Source organism: Anser brachyrhynchus, assembly GCF_964034855.1.
Source record: "Anser brachyrhynchus genome assembly, chromosome: 1".
NCBI classification, from domain to species: Eukaryota; Metazoa; Chordata; class Aves; order Anseriformes; family Anatidae; genus Anser; species Anser brachyrhynchus.
The window spans coordinates 7,872,876-7,886,882 of NC_137694.1; the positions used below are offsets into that span (position 1 = coordinate 7,872,876).

Consider the following 14,007-nt stretch of genomic DNA (forward strand, 5'->3'; position numbering starts at 1 on the left):
CCGCACCCAGCACCCAGCACCGGGCACAGGGGCTGCGATCCTATAACCCCTTACACCCTTTTCTCCCTACCCCACCTCGTTCATCCTGCTGCCCCTTCCCCTGCACATCCCTCCCAGCCCACCAGAGCCTGAGCAGCTTTTGGCGTGGTGGCAGCAGTTGGGCTCTGTCTGACCGGTGTTCAAGTCCCCCAGACCGTGAGCTGAGTTAAAAAGCACACTGACTAGAAATCATTTTGTTGGCTTTTATTGTATTTTATATTATTTCTTCAGTGATAACGCAGATGGGCTTCTCCAGCGGCGGTGCAACATCCCCACGTGGCATGATTTACGCTCGGATGTTGGTCACGGCTGGTTAGGTCACGCAGAGGCAGCACTTCAGCTCCGCCGCCTCCTTAATGATATTTGGCTAAAAATATATATATATTTATACTGCCTGGATGTGCTTCATTGCCTGCAATTAAACATTGAGAGAAGCCAACGGCATAAAATACACAAACCCGCCGCCCACCCCCGCCCTGTACACGCAGGAAATAGCTTCCTGCGCCTTTCTTTGCATTAATCTTTATTTTGGGCGTTAAATAAACTCAAGCTCAGCCCTGACGAACTCCCCTCAGCCGCCGTCCGCCCGCCCCTCAGGGACGAAGTCTGCCGCGTTGCTATGCCTGATGACGCACTCACACCCCGATTTTTCTCATTGGTCACTCCGAAGCCGCGAGGGCGCGTGGGAGAGGAGGCGGGGAAGCCGTGAGCCGTGTATGAGAGGCGGGCGCCGATTGGTGCTCGCGGAGAGAGGCGGGGCGCGATTGGCTGGCGGCGGGGCATTGTGGGGCGGCGGGCGCACGGGGAGCAGGGAGGGGCTGATGGCGGCCATCGGCGTGCACCTGGGAGCGTCCTCGGCGTGCGCGGCCGTGTACAAGGTGCGGGGGGTGGTAGAAGGGGGTGGTGGTAGAAGGGGGTGGTGGTAGAAGGGGGTGGTGGTAGAAGGGGGTGGTGGTAGAAGGGGGTGGTGGTAGAAGGGGGTGGTGGTAGAAGGGGGTGGTGGTAGAAGGGGGTGGTGGTAGAAGGGGGTGGTGGTAGAAGGGGGTGGTGGTAGAAGGGGGTGGTGGTAGAAGGGGGTGGTGGTAGAAGGGGGTGGTGGTAGAAGGGGGTGGTGGTAGAAGGGGGTGGTGGTAGAAGGGGGTGGTGGTAGAAGGGGGTGGTGGTAGAAGGGGGTGGTGGTAGTAGTAGAGGAGATGGAGGAGGTAATAGTGATAGTAGAAGGAGGAGGTGGTGGCAGGAGGTGGAGGAGGAAGTAGTAGTGGTAGTAGAGGAGGTGGTGGGAGTAGTAGTAGGGGAGGTGGAGAAGGTAATAGTGGTAGAAGGAGGAGGTGGTAGTAGAGCAGGTGGTGGGAGGAGGAGGTGGAGGAGGAGGTGGTGGGAGTAGTGGTAGAGGAGGTAGAGGAGGAAGTAGTGGTAGTAGTAGAGGAGGTAGAGGAGGAAGTAGTGGTGGTAGTAGAGGAGGTGGTGGAGGAGGTAGTGGTGGTAGTAGAGGAGCTGGTAGAGGTGGTAGTAGTAGCAGAGGAGGAGGAAGTGGAGGTGGAGGAGCAGGAGATGGTGGGAGGAAGAGATAGTGGTAGTAGAGGGAGGAGGTGGGAGGAGGAGTTAGTAATGGTAGTAGAAAGAAGAGGTGGTAGTGGTAGGAGGAGGTGGAGGGGGTAGTAGTGGTAGTAGGAGGAGGTAGTAGTAGAGGTGGGAGGAGGAGGAAGCGGAGATGGAGGAGGAGTTGGGAGGAGGTAGTGATAGAAGGAGGAGATGGTGGTAGTAGTAGAGGAGGTGGTGGAGGAGGTAGTAGTGGTAGCAGAAGAAGGAGGTAGTAGTAGAGAAGGTGGAGATTGAGGTGGAGGAGGATGTAGTAGTGGTAGGAGGAGGAGGTGACAGTAGTAGTGGAGGAGGAGGTAGTAGTGGTAGTAGAAGGAGAGGAGGTGGTAGTAGTAGAGGAGGGAGGAGGTGCAGGGGCCGTGCTGACAGACGCCTCTCCCCGCAGGACGGCCGCGCGGACGTGGTGGCCAACGACGCCGGGGACCGGGTGACTCCTGCCGTCGTGGCTTTCACGGAGAGCGAGGAGGTGAGGCCCGCCTGCGCGGGGCCCCCGGGAGAGCCGCTCCGCATGGGGCTCGCTGATTTTTCTCCCTGTTTTACTCAGGTTGTCGGCTTGGCGGCGAAGCAGAGCAGGATAAGGAACGTTTCCAACACCGTGGTGAAAGTAAAGCAGATTCTGGGGCGAAGGTAAGCGGATCCCTGGGCGCGCAGGTGGGGGAGGGAGGCCGAGAAGCGCAGTTTTCCCCATTAAAGCTGCTCAGTGTCAAGGGCAACCTACAAAAAGTGTCTGCTGTCGAGCAGTAGCAGTAAAATGAATCTGGAGCCAACAGCGCGGTTCCGCTGGTCTTAAACATCGATTGTATCATCGAAACTCCTTACCCAGCGCTTCATTTGAAAGTGAAGAGATGCGAAGGATTCTAGGCCTGAATTCCTTTGCAAAATCAAATTGTGACAAGAATTTATTACGCGTGCGTGATTTCTGGTATGTGCTCTGGTATCCTCAACCGAGACTGCGACTTGGACGTCTCCCAGTGGCTGAAATGCACCAGGATTTTAGTTACCGAAACGCCGTACCGCCTCTTGCTGGCACAGCGGAACGCGCTGCGGTTGTGCCTCCCCTGTCCCTTCGCTCAGGGGCTCCATGCCAGTTTGCACTGACAGCTCCAGGGGTGTCAACACTGAACTTTCAGGTTCAGGTCTGGCGTCGGAGCTGCCACAAAGCGTTTTAGTGATAACGTGGCTGCGTGTTACAGCTCTTTCACTGAAGCGAGTGGACCAGAACGTGTCCGCTCTGCGTGTCTTAGTTCTCTGCAGATACTTAGTTTTTTGTCAAAAATAGAGGGCAGGCGGCTTATTGCTGACACCTTATGTCAGTAAAGGCAACAAAAGTGCCACCAGAATCTTTTGTAACTGAGTGTTGGGGACAGTGGGTTGAAACAAAACATGATTGCAGGTTTTTTTGTTACTCTTCACTAACTAGCAGGTGTTTCTGCTGTTGTTAGTGTGGGGAATGGTGCTTGACAGGTACCAGCAGACAGAACCATTACGTTGTGATCTTTTCTTCCATGTAGATGTATCCATAGTGTGAAAAGAGGAATCTTGCCTAGAGTGTAGCTTCTTCATACACTGTCAACACTCTAGAGAACATCACCAAGACGAATTCCTGCAGTTACTCTGGAGCATATGGTTTATTTTGCTGTTCTCCTTTTGTCTTGACAGCTCTGGTGACCCACAAGCACAGAAATACATTACAGAAAGCAAATGTTCAGTGAGTATGAGCTGATTTTGTTGTTGTAGTTGTTGTTCTCAGAATAACTTCTCATTTTATACCGTGCTGCTTTGCATTTTGTGCCACGCTGTTTTGTGTTCCACAGCGATCATCTCTCCCAATATGAAGTTTGTTTGCTGCTGTATGGAATGTGTTCCTCTAGCATGTGTTTCTTTCTCTCTTTACGAAGTAGAGAACTTCTTGTTCTGAGATCTGCTGCCATAACGTAGTACAGCAAAAAAAAAAAAAATACATGTATCTCTTGGCCACTCATAAAAGAGAGAATTCTTTTAAAATGTTTTCAGAAGAGTATTGTAGAAGCAGGCAAGTAGTTGGGCTGTTGTACTACAGAGAACATTTTAATAGGCGAAGGAAGTCAGGAGCTTCTAAGTCCCTGTGAATATCATTCCAACGTTTGTTGGATAATAGGAGGTTTCCTTGTGCTCTTTGATAAACATTTTGGAAATATTTTCTTGTCATAGAATACAAAGTATTCTAGATACAATAGAAAGTATTGACAAGCTCTTCCCCCTTTTTTCATTACTTTGAACAGAAACTAAATGGGTTATTAACAAAAATTCATGTTCAAATTATGCATCTAACAGGGGTGTGTTGTCTTTGCTTACAGATAGTTGAGAAGAATGGAAAACTTCAATATGAGATAGATAATAAGCTTATTAATCCAGAAGATGTGGCAAAGCTAATTTTCAGTAAAATGAAAGGTACGTAATGAGTAAAAGCATATTATAATAATAATAATGTTTTTAAGCTTGTCCTCATGTTCTTAAGATGCGGTCTGTTGGGTTTTTTTTTGCTTTTAATCAACATGTTCTGCCTATGTTTATAACAGAAACCGCTCAGTCTGCGTTGGGTTCAGATGTGAATGACGTTGTTATCACTGTACCATTTGATTTTGGAGAGAATCAGAAAAATGCCCTTGGGTAAGAGGATTAAGATTTTTCTGTTCTTTAACGTGCCTAAAGCAGAGCTTCTGGCAGATGAGCAACGGGAGTTCTCCTGCTGGACTTTGACTGTATCATCGTGGCTGTAGTGTCACTTCAGATGTGGTATTCCTGCTGCCTCTTCAGTGCCCCCTTTGAAATGCAAATGGTGTTGTTGTTTTTTTTTTTCAGCCCTCCTCCATAATTTTTCTCCACTTCTCACCAGACTAAATGGTGCTATATGATTTTATTGAGGACTCTATTAGAGAGCAGATACAGATATTAGAGATATTACAGATATTATTATGCAGATATTAGAGAGCAGAGTGAATACACACCACTGTTCTGCTTGGAAGTGCAGCTGTAGAACTCCGTTTCTATGAAAACATAAGTAGACTTTTGCCACAACAGAAGTCAAAGCTGCGCATAAATAGCATTTCTTTCTACTTTCGGTGTGTAGAAGACCTTATGGTGAATTGTCATGAAAATCTTAAAACACACTCAAAGTTAGTCATAAAACACTTGCACTGGGTATCTGCAGTATGTGTAATGAAACTTTCTGCTGCTTTGGCATACAAGTTTCAAAATGACTTCAGCGTGGAGGAAACTATTAGGGCAGTCTCAGGGCCACTGAGTGCCAAGAAACCACACAAAGAAAAGTTAAAAATGAGCTGTGGTAACTTGATTTGGAAGTAAAATCAATCAAATCGACATCTGGTGAAATAACGTACTGAGGACATTTAATGCCACACATGAAGATGCGTTACCCAAGCTTACTTGAGGGTGGCTTTTTAATCTTGTTTTTTTTCTGCTGTTTTTATGGGGTATGCAAGTCTGATGCATCAGTGTTTTCCTTGACATAAGCACACAGCAGATCCAGCTCCCTGAAGAAAGCAGTTGCAATTGAACTTCATTATGTTTTTTTTTCCCAGTCACTTCTCTTGGTTAATACCACGCTGTAACCAAGTGCTGAATTGATGTCATATCTAGTTCTGATGAGGTGTTAATAGTGTGCGTAACTACAGTGAAATCGCTAAAGTAAAATGCGATGCTGTTGTGCCTTATCACAGGGAAGCAGCTGCAGCTGCTGGATTTAATGTTCTGAGATTAATTCACGAACCATCTGCAGCTCTCCTGGCCTACGGAATTGGCCAAGATTCACCCACTGGGAAAAGGTAAAATCCGAAGATCTTACTCCTTAAATTTAAGCTGCTGTAGTTTAACACAACACATTCTGTGCAAAGAAATCTTAAATGAGGGAATGACGTGTTGCCCTAACAGCCAATACAAAATTAATGATTTGAAGCCTGCTTTTCTCTTGCTCTCAGAGCCAATGGAAATTTAAAAGTTATAAATCTGTGATTTTTAATTAACTCCTTTATTCTATTTTGTAAGACATTGTCTTAAAGATTTGTCCCCAGTTTGTGTCTTGCTTTTTAATGAGCTGATTGGCTTGAGGAAAAATGTAAATTTCTTAAGCAGACTTACGCGTAGCTAGTTTTTACTTGTGGGAGATGGGGTTATTTTGCATATGCTTGAAGAACTAAAGGGCCTGCCTAGGAGGTGCATTCAGTTTCCCTCAAGAATATTCAGATAAGTCACAAGGTTTTTGAAATAGCCAAGGCTGCTGTTAGTGAGAACAGATGTCTTTCTCTTGTTGGTATCTTTTTTTACCCTTCTCTTAAAATTGGGGCCCACAACTGAGAACCCAGCGTTACATTTTAGGTTATGTTGCGGGATAAACGTTGGCTAACTCTCGCCGTATGACAGTGACCTGTTCTTTAGGGAACGTTGTCCCTAGTCAGTGGTACCAAGACGTGCTAAATCCAGACTGCTCAAATCAAATTCACTGGACCAAACCGATAAAACCCTGCAATATATTACTTGGTGGTTGCCATATTAGTGTAGAGTTTTAGGTGCTGTGTTAATGCTACTTTCATTTTTTTCCACTGTGGCAGCAACGTGTTGGTTTATAAACTTGGCGGCACTTCGCTTTCTATCACGGTCATAGAAGTAAACAGCGGAATATACCGCGTGCTTGCTACAAACACAGACGACAGCATCGGCGGAGTGTGCTTCACAGAAGCTCTAGCACAACACTTAGCATCTGAATTCCAGAGGTAGGTTTTGAATCCCAAGTATGTTGCTGGGACAAGAACGTCATTGCGTGATGCTGGCTTTTAAAAAAGAATTCATGCTAGCTTGGCAGAGCTAGTGGGCTGTCCGAGGGAAATGGCTCAGATAAAGATATTAAAGAACAGCTGTTGGGGGAGATGGGGAAATAGTCGCTTTGGGTGAGCGTTGCCTGAAGTCAGTGGTGAGCTGTAAGGGCTCAGCTATGAACTATTTTAAGTGATGTAGGCTTGATTATATGTTTACCGTCACAAAGGTGGGTGTGTTTGGAGGGAGGAGAGTGGGGCAGGGAATTCACTTCCGTGGGTTTTGTTTTCTCTTGCTGACATGAAGGACCGTGGAGGGGTCAGCTTCATCAGGCCGGAGCCTGTGTGTCCTTGTCCTGTAACAAACAAAACTGCACTCATAAATGTACTAGCATTAGATCTAGTGCTTTTTTTTTCCTGGGGTGGCCAACTGCATGCTATTACAGAAGGAGACTTTGGATGAAATATACTCTTTCAACGTGTCTAATGTTCAGTGTTCCATTTCTTACAGTAATATGTGATTAAAATTGTTTAATTTGTAGGCCTGTTCTTGCTGTTTCTTCCAGGCGCTTCCAGGATCCATTCAACTGAGAAATAGTTTGGAAAGACTTAAATTTGTATGATAAACACACATACCTCAAATCTGTGTGATAAATATTAATACATTGAGTTCACAGCAGTACTTCTACTTAGCATTCTTTAGTTTGAATTGAAATACGTGCTCTTATTCTCTGTGAACTTTCTGTAGTGTCACTGTAGGTAACGTGAAAATGTCTACAGAAAAATGTTAATATCTTGAACTCATTTTTTTTCTTTCAGAAAATGTTACCGCTCAAAAGCTTGCCTTTCTAAATAGACTTTTTTTTTTTTTCTTTTAATGTAGGTCTTGTAAGCATGATATTAGAGGAAATCCCAGGGCTATGATGAAGCTAATGAACAGCGCTGACGTTGCAAAGCACTCGTTATCAACCTTGGGAAGTGCAAACTGTTTTGTAGACTCACTGTACGATGGATTGGATTTTGATTGTAATGTGTCCAGGTAAAACAAATCTTGAAGCTACTACTGTTACACAGAAGTAGGCTTTCAGCTTTTCTAGTTTGTGTTTAGGATATTAATAAGCTTTGATTTTTGGTGATGCTGGAAGGCCAACTTGCTTTTTTGAGCTTTCTTTCACATTATTTGTTAGTGCATGACCTGTAGTAGTTGGGAGGAACACTGAAGATATTCTTGTAAGTGGTTGGAAAATACACTCTGAAAAGGTCCACGGAGACCCCATCTTTTGAGTCTAGTTAATGAAAGGGAAGTAAACCCTGTAATTAATCAAGGTGCTTTCTCTTGTTCCTCCCATTATTGTTTTTGTTGCTGCATTTTTTCTTACAGAAGAGGGTTTGGGGCTCTTTCATCCAAACGAGCTCCAGAATGGTAGAAGTCAGGGCTATCTTAGTGTCTGTCTCTGATAGGTGGAGTGGAAAAACACTTTTTCTCTCTTTGTTTATACTGCTGTGTCCTACTCTTAAGTCTCTTTTCTCTGTTAGGATGAACTCTTTCTGAAGTATTTAGGTAAACTTCAGTTGCTCTTCCAGTCACCAGTAGAATTTAGCAAAATGAAATCGTTTTGTGCTGTTGCAGCAGTTGGGTCTGTTGAAGTAAGGCATGGTAAGCAAGCGTGAGAAGCTCTACTGTGGAGCTTGTTTGGTTCAGTTGAGATAAGGAATTTGACTTACTGCAGTTGTGCAGAGTAACTTTTGTCTTCAGGCTTGAAAGAGCCTGAAGCAAGCACATTTTCTTTTAATTTGGCTAAGTAACTATTCCTCCGTGCAAATTAGGAAGCAGCTTGACTCGCCTCTGGAACTTCAAGAGGTGCATTTTGATGTGTCTGTTTTAAAGATGAAGGACTTTTTGCTTCTTTAGGATTTTTGCTTCTTTATTGCTTTGACTCAGATGTGAAAACTGTTTTTTTTCCCAAGAATGCACTAAGTAAAAAATCTGCATTCCATGTTAGTGATGCAATCAATAGCAGAGATATTTTCACAACAAAAATCACTTCTTTGAGATTAATAGTTGGGAAATAAAATTTTTTTGACTGCTTAAAAAAAATCTCAATATGAGGTATAGCCAGAGAAACAAAGTATGTTCTAAAAATGATTCTTTTTCTGTTTTGGGTGTTTGTCTAATGGATGGCATTTTTTTTTTTTTTTTACCCTTTTAGGGCCAGGTTTGAACTTATCTGTTCCTCACTTTTTAGTAAGTGTGTAGAAGCAATTAAAAAGCTCCTGCAGCAAGTTGGATTTACAGCAGATGATATTAATAAGGTAATAATAGCAATCACTTGTCTGTGCAATGCTTTATAGCTCTACAAGAACACGTGGGGGGGTGTTTTCCTTGGACTGAGATTATTTCTGAATGTGTTCAAGCATTTTTGGCTCAAATGCAACAGTGTATGTAGAATCCAGGTCTTTGGAGGTTATTTGGACTAAGGTAAAAATTAGTCAATGATGGCATTTACTGACGTATATTGAGTAAATGGTAGAGGATTCATCTCCATTTGGTGTGTTAGTGTAACTTTTGGAGGAGCTGACGAGTACTTTCTTTAATATTCAGAAGTTCTTTTGCCGTCACTGAGTTTTGGATTGGGTTAGCTGACATTTGAAGAATTCCTGAGTTTCAGCTTGGTCTTACAAGTTGAACAAGGTATTTACTGTCTGCTTGGTGTCTGTGTTCCTCCTCCCTTCTCTCCTCCTTGTTAGCTTAAACTTGGGAACACATTAGATGCCAAACCTTTAATGCCGAAGATGGTGATTAAAGTTACAAATATTGCTGGTTGCTTCAAATGTCTCTTTCTGTTTGGTACAAAAGTGACTTCATCTAAATTCCTGTGCACCCATCTGTGGTAAATATTGCTGCACGTATTACTTGTGGAATTGGTGCACAAATTCTGCAGCAAAGGTTAACTTCTAATGATACTGGATGCTATTTCAGACTCCTAATTAGTGTTGCCACTAAAGCTGTGTCACATCTGAATTACAGCTGCAGGATAATGAGGTGTTCTAGGCCACTGTTCAGTGAGTGTCTTCTGTTTTCTGGTGGAAATATTTTTAAAGTTGCTCATTGTGCTATTTGCTCAGGCCTTAGTGGTGTGGTTTTTGTTTTGATTTTATGCTTAAAATGTATTAAAAGTAGCTTAATTCTACAACTCTTTAGTCATGCTTCACGCTAAGAAAAGTGGATTAGCTTGGTTTTAAGATCTAGTTGCAACACGGGGAGCCAGGAGAAGAATTTTTAGTGTGAGGTTTATCAAACACTTGCAGAGGTTTTTGGAATCTGTATTTGTAGAGCTGCCTGTTGTAGCTGGATGTATTCTGAGCAGGAGGCTGGATGAGGTGACGTACATCTACGGGTTCTAAAATATCCCAGAGGGGTTTACACTTCTATATTGCAGGTTGTGGCTTTTTCTTAACTTCTGAAGCGAGATTTGAAAGCATTGTCTTGTTTCCAGGTAGTTCTGTGTGGTGGGTCTGCTCGAATCCCAAAGCTACAGCAGCTGATCAAAGACATTTTCCCAAACGTGGAACTCCTGAGTTCAATTCCTCCCGATGAAGTTATTCCTATTGGTGCAGCAATAGAGGCAGGAATTCTGCTAGGGAAAGAGAATCCATCATTAGAAGAAGAAGCATTCTTTATTGAGTGTTCTGCCAAAGATATTCTTTATAAGGTAAGGCTAAAATTGTTTAGCCTTTGAAAACTTTACTGCTATAATGAATATGTAAAACCAGTTATGCTTTGATATTAAAGAAGTACTATTGTTTTGATACATTACTCAGCTGTAAGTGGCAATTTAGGTTTATCCAAATTGTTGGAGAAATTACTCTTGACTCAAAGGAGAGATGGATTGCATCCTTGTTATTTCCTTAATTGCCAGTTCCTTGTCACTGCTGGATTTTTTTCACTTATAGAAACTTCGGGTTTTTTATTGAATTGCTGCTATGGTAAATACAGCAGAAAGAGTGAATCTTGGATTTCTTTGCTGATGGAGCACTGTTACAAAGCTTCTAGCTCACTGAAGTACTTAGAAAGGCGTGAACTTGTTCTTTCTTTTTAAAGGGAGTAGACGAGTCAGGGGCTGACAAATTCACAGTGCTATTTCCATCAGGGACACCATTACCAGCTCGAAGGCAGCATACCCTGCATGCTCCTGGAAACACGTCTTCTGTATGCCTTGAACTATACGAGTCATTAGGGAAAAGTCCTATGAATGAAGAAAACAAATTTGCACAGGTGAGTGTCTGTCTACACATACAAGTTTTTAATGTGAACTACTTGGAATTTAAGTGGATCTGGAGGAGAAAAAAAAAAAAGAACCAGCCATGTTCCTACCAGAACCTTATGTTAAAAAAATCAGAATTGAATGCATCTGTCTAGAAATTGTCCTTAAACGTTATTCTACAAATGTGTTATGAATTATTGAAGCATCTTTAAAGAAATTTCCCTCCTGAGTTTCTAAATACCTGACTTTGATGTATTGGCACTACTGTGGTGCAGCTCATCTGGGACAAGAGACCGTAACCAGGTGTTCCAGTAGTATATAGATCACCAACACTTTAGAAATAAAACTGCTGGAGGTAACAATGTTGCTAGTGTATGTACTAATTATTACGCATATCACTTTTTTCATTATCCTTCTGTGTAAGGATTTAGAAAAACTTTAACATCTTTTTTTGTTTTAAACAGATTGTACTCCAGGATTTAGATAAAAAGGAGGATGGCCTACATGATATATTAACTGTTCTCACTATGAAAAGGTACCTAAAATATTTCTTGTTCTGATGTTTAACTTGCTGCTTCACACCTCGGACAAACCTCTTTTTTCCTGTTATAGAAAGTTTAGTTTTGTGTTGAGAAATTTCAGCATTTCCTTGCTTACTGGGCTCTGTCCTAGCTGGGGCAAATTCTGTAGGAATGTGAGGAATGTGTGTTTTTTTTTTTTTTTTTTTTAAGGCAGCACTTCCCGTGCTTGCATTCTTTGATTGCTATGGAAATAAAACCTAACACAGTTGTATAGATGACTTTTAGCATCTTCAGAGCTGCTGATCAGTTTAACCATGCTTGAGAGCAGCAGGTAGTTCTGCAGAACACACACACTTGTGAATAACTGAAGTTAAATTATCCTTTTATTAGTTGCTAATGAATGCTAATGAATCCCTGAAGGACTTACAATGCTGCGTTTATGGAAAACACCTGTGGCCTTTTCATTTTAGAGTCAGGGTTGTGAAGCATGAAAAACAATGCCATAGGAAATCAGGTTTTATAAATCTACTTTTTACAGAACTACCAGAGGGAAAATACAAAGTGTCATATGGTTGTGGTAGGAGAGGTGGAATGGAATTGACACAGGGAAGTCTGAGAAATCACTTCTAGGTCTTAATGGTTGAGTACTTTGGCTTACGTGAAATAGTCAAAGTAGTTTATAAAGGTAACAGAAGGTGGAGTTCCAAGTAGTCAAAACGTGTTTGTCTTCTGAGGACTGTACTGGAATTCTTACTGCTTTTCAAACTAATAAGTAAGTTGTCTAGATGTTGCTGAGAAACTAAATCCCTACATGCTATTTGAATACAAAATACTTTTATTTTCTTAAGTTAACTATCAGGTTTATTAATTCTGTATTAATAGACTTAACTTTAAATACCTCCTTAGCCGTGCAGAAATTTTCACTTAGCATTGGTGAGAAAAATCTTTTTGGCTATTTACATGCAACTGTGAGGCACAGAATGCTTGCATTATTTTAAGGGTTTTAGTATTGCACAGATCAGTGAAAGCTCATTGGAATGCTTTTATTTCTATCTAAATCTCAAGTGTGACTTGTATGCTTAGGTGAAGTAGGATTCAGTGTTAGCTTTTTTTAAATGAAGGGTTTTTTCTTTAAGAAGATCCTTGGTATTTATAGGCTACTGCTTTTTAAGAGTTCTTGTGATTTGAGAAGATGCACTTATCTGTTGGTTGCCATTAGGCTGAGTTCTTAATATAATTATTTTGAATATTACTACATATTGTATTTCCAAGCCTGCATTAAATAACTTAGTTACAGTAATAACATAAATATGTTCCTGAATCTGTTCCATCATACTTGGAGAAGAGGCATGCTTTAATGGAGAACAAGAAGTATGTATCTAAGTACTGAACACAGTAAACTAATTTCATAAGTATGTTACTCTGTTATTCATTTTGTTGCTACTCTGGCTTCCTTTGTTCTGCATGAAGCCTACTACCTGTTTTCAATAGAACATGTAATAACATACTAAATGAGGTAATCCTAAACATACCGTTTTTTTTTTCCTAGGGATGGATCCTTGCATGTTACCTGCACAGATCAAGATACTGGAAAGTGTGAAGTCATCACTGTTGAAGTGGCTTCATAATCTCATTTGAAAGACAACGTTACCCTGAGTTGATATTGTCTCTCCTTGGCTTGTCCACCAGAGTGGTGACTGAGGTGTCTTTAATGATTCATAGAGAATTGTAATAAACTGAAGTAAAACATTAATTTGCCACCAAGTCTGTTTGGAGTAGAAGATGTGGTGCAGAATGTTAATCTAAATAGGAAGAAAACACAGCATTGAATTATCAGCACCTTTCAAAATTTTTTTTTCAAAGAGTATATCTCAGGTTTTTGGTTTAGCAACAAGCATATTTTGTAGTCTGAAGACTTCTCCTTAGACTAATCAGCTCCTGTACCCATTCAAACAGTATACCTGTGGCTTCAACCAGCATAGCACTGAACCAGCAAGAGCTAGATATGTGAAAATCCACTCCCAAATATCTGTACAAATTATCGTTAACCTGTGTGGTCTCCATATTGCCTGAAACCCTGGAGGTGCCCGTTTGAGCTGGCCTCTTGAGCAGGATTTCTCTTTTTGTGGAGTTACTGTAAGATGGTTTTGTGATGTTACCTGAAAAACGTGTAAGGGTTATATGTGCTTATTTATGTGTTTATTAATAAAAAATTTTATACAGATGCTGGCATTCTCCATACTGTGGCACTGTTCTAATCTGTATATCAGTATATATTTGGCTATAATCTGACGTCTTGTGGTGTGTTTTTGTTTTTTTAATTTAGGTGGGGAAGTAATAGAAAGTGGAACGGGCAACTATAGTTCCAGGATTTGAGGGTCTTGGTCTTGCATACAGTTGAGGAAAGCAGCAGTTCAGCCCTTAAGTAGGGCCAGATGTTATTTTGTCAGATATTCAGAGTGACCCAGTAGTACCTCAGAGGCATAAACCAAAACTAGAGAGAGGGATGCCAATCTGGATTTTTAAGAGACTTGTACTCAATTACTACTTTCCGACAGATTTCCCAAGTTTGTCTTGAGCTCCACAGTTACCTGTTGCATTTACCTCAGTTACCTACACCCATTTTAGTATCCTTTTTACTTTACAAAAGCAATGTATCCTATGTACATATAAATCTTACTGCATTTCAAACATAAGCATTTGACTTGAATTTGTAATACTTGGAAAATTTTGCCTCACCTACTACTGGCTCTTTGGTCTCCTGAAGGTAAGTGA

General features: G+C 41.8%; 1 protein-coding gene across 2 annotated transcripts; it reads left to right on the top strand.

The window, feature by feature from the left end:
- Nucleotides 1–764: 764 nt before the first annotated feature.
- HSPA14 (heat shock protein family A (Hsp70) member 14) lies at nt 765–13,456 on the top strand. Of its 2 annotated transcripts, none has more exons than XR_013939304.1 (14): nt 765–917; nt 2,024–2,104; nt 2,183–2,265; nt 3,298–3,346; nt 3,975–4,068; nt 4,197–4,287; nt 5,358–5,462; nt 6,246–6,407; nt 7,330–7,485; nt 8,657–8,759; nt 9,944–10,159; nt 10,598–10,722; nt 11,176–11,246; nt 12,782–13,456. XR_013939304.1 is itself a non-coding variant. In XM_080555334.1 (14 exons), exons 1-14 carry the CDS (start codon nt 861–863, stop codon nt 12,858–12,860), a joined length of 1,521 nt encoding a protein of 506 aa, XP_080411460.1. In that variant the 5' UTR covers nt 768–860; the 3' UTR covers nt 12,861–13,456. The 2 variants fall into 2 exon arrangements, 1 of the variants encoding a protein (XP_080411460.1); XM_080555334.1 differs by having other exon boundaries at nt 768–917; nt 10,549–10,722.
- The last annotated feature ends 551 nt before the right edge of the window (nt 13,457–14,007 follow it).

Bases quoted from the DNA above. Each gene is read 5' to 3' on its own strand.
- HSPA14 (XM_080555334.1), top strand. From the start codon at position 861: ATGGCGGCCATCGGCGTGCACCTGGGAGCGTCCTCGGCGTGCGCGGCC. The intron at 2,266-3,297 runs GTAAGCGGATCC...TTGTCTTGACAG, and splicing joins AAGCAGATTCTGGGGCGAAG to CTCTGGTGACCCACAAGCAC. The intron at 8,760-9,943 runs GTAATAATAGCA...TCTTGTTTCCAG, and splicing joins CAGCAGATGATATTAATAAG to GTAGTTCTGTGTGGTGGGTC.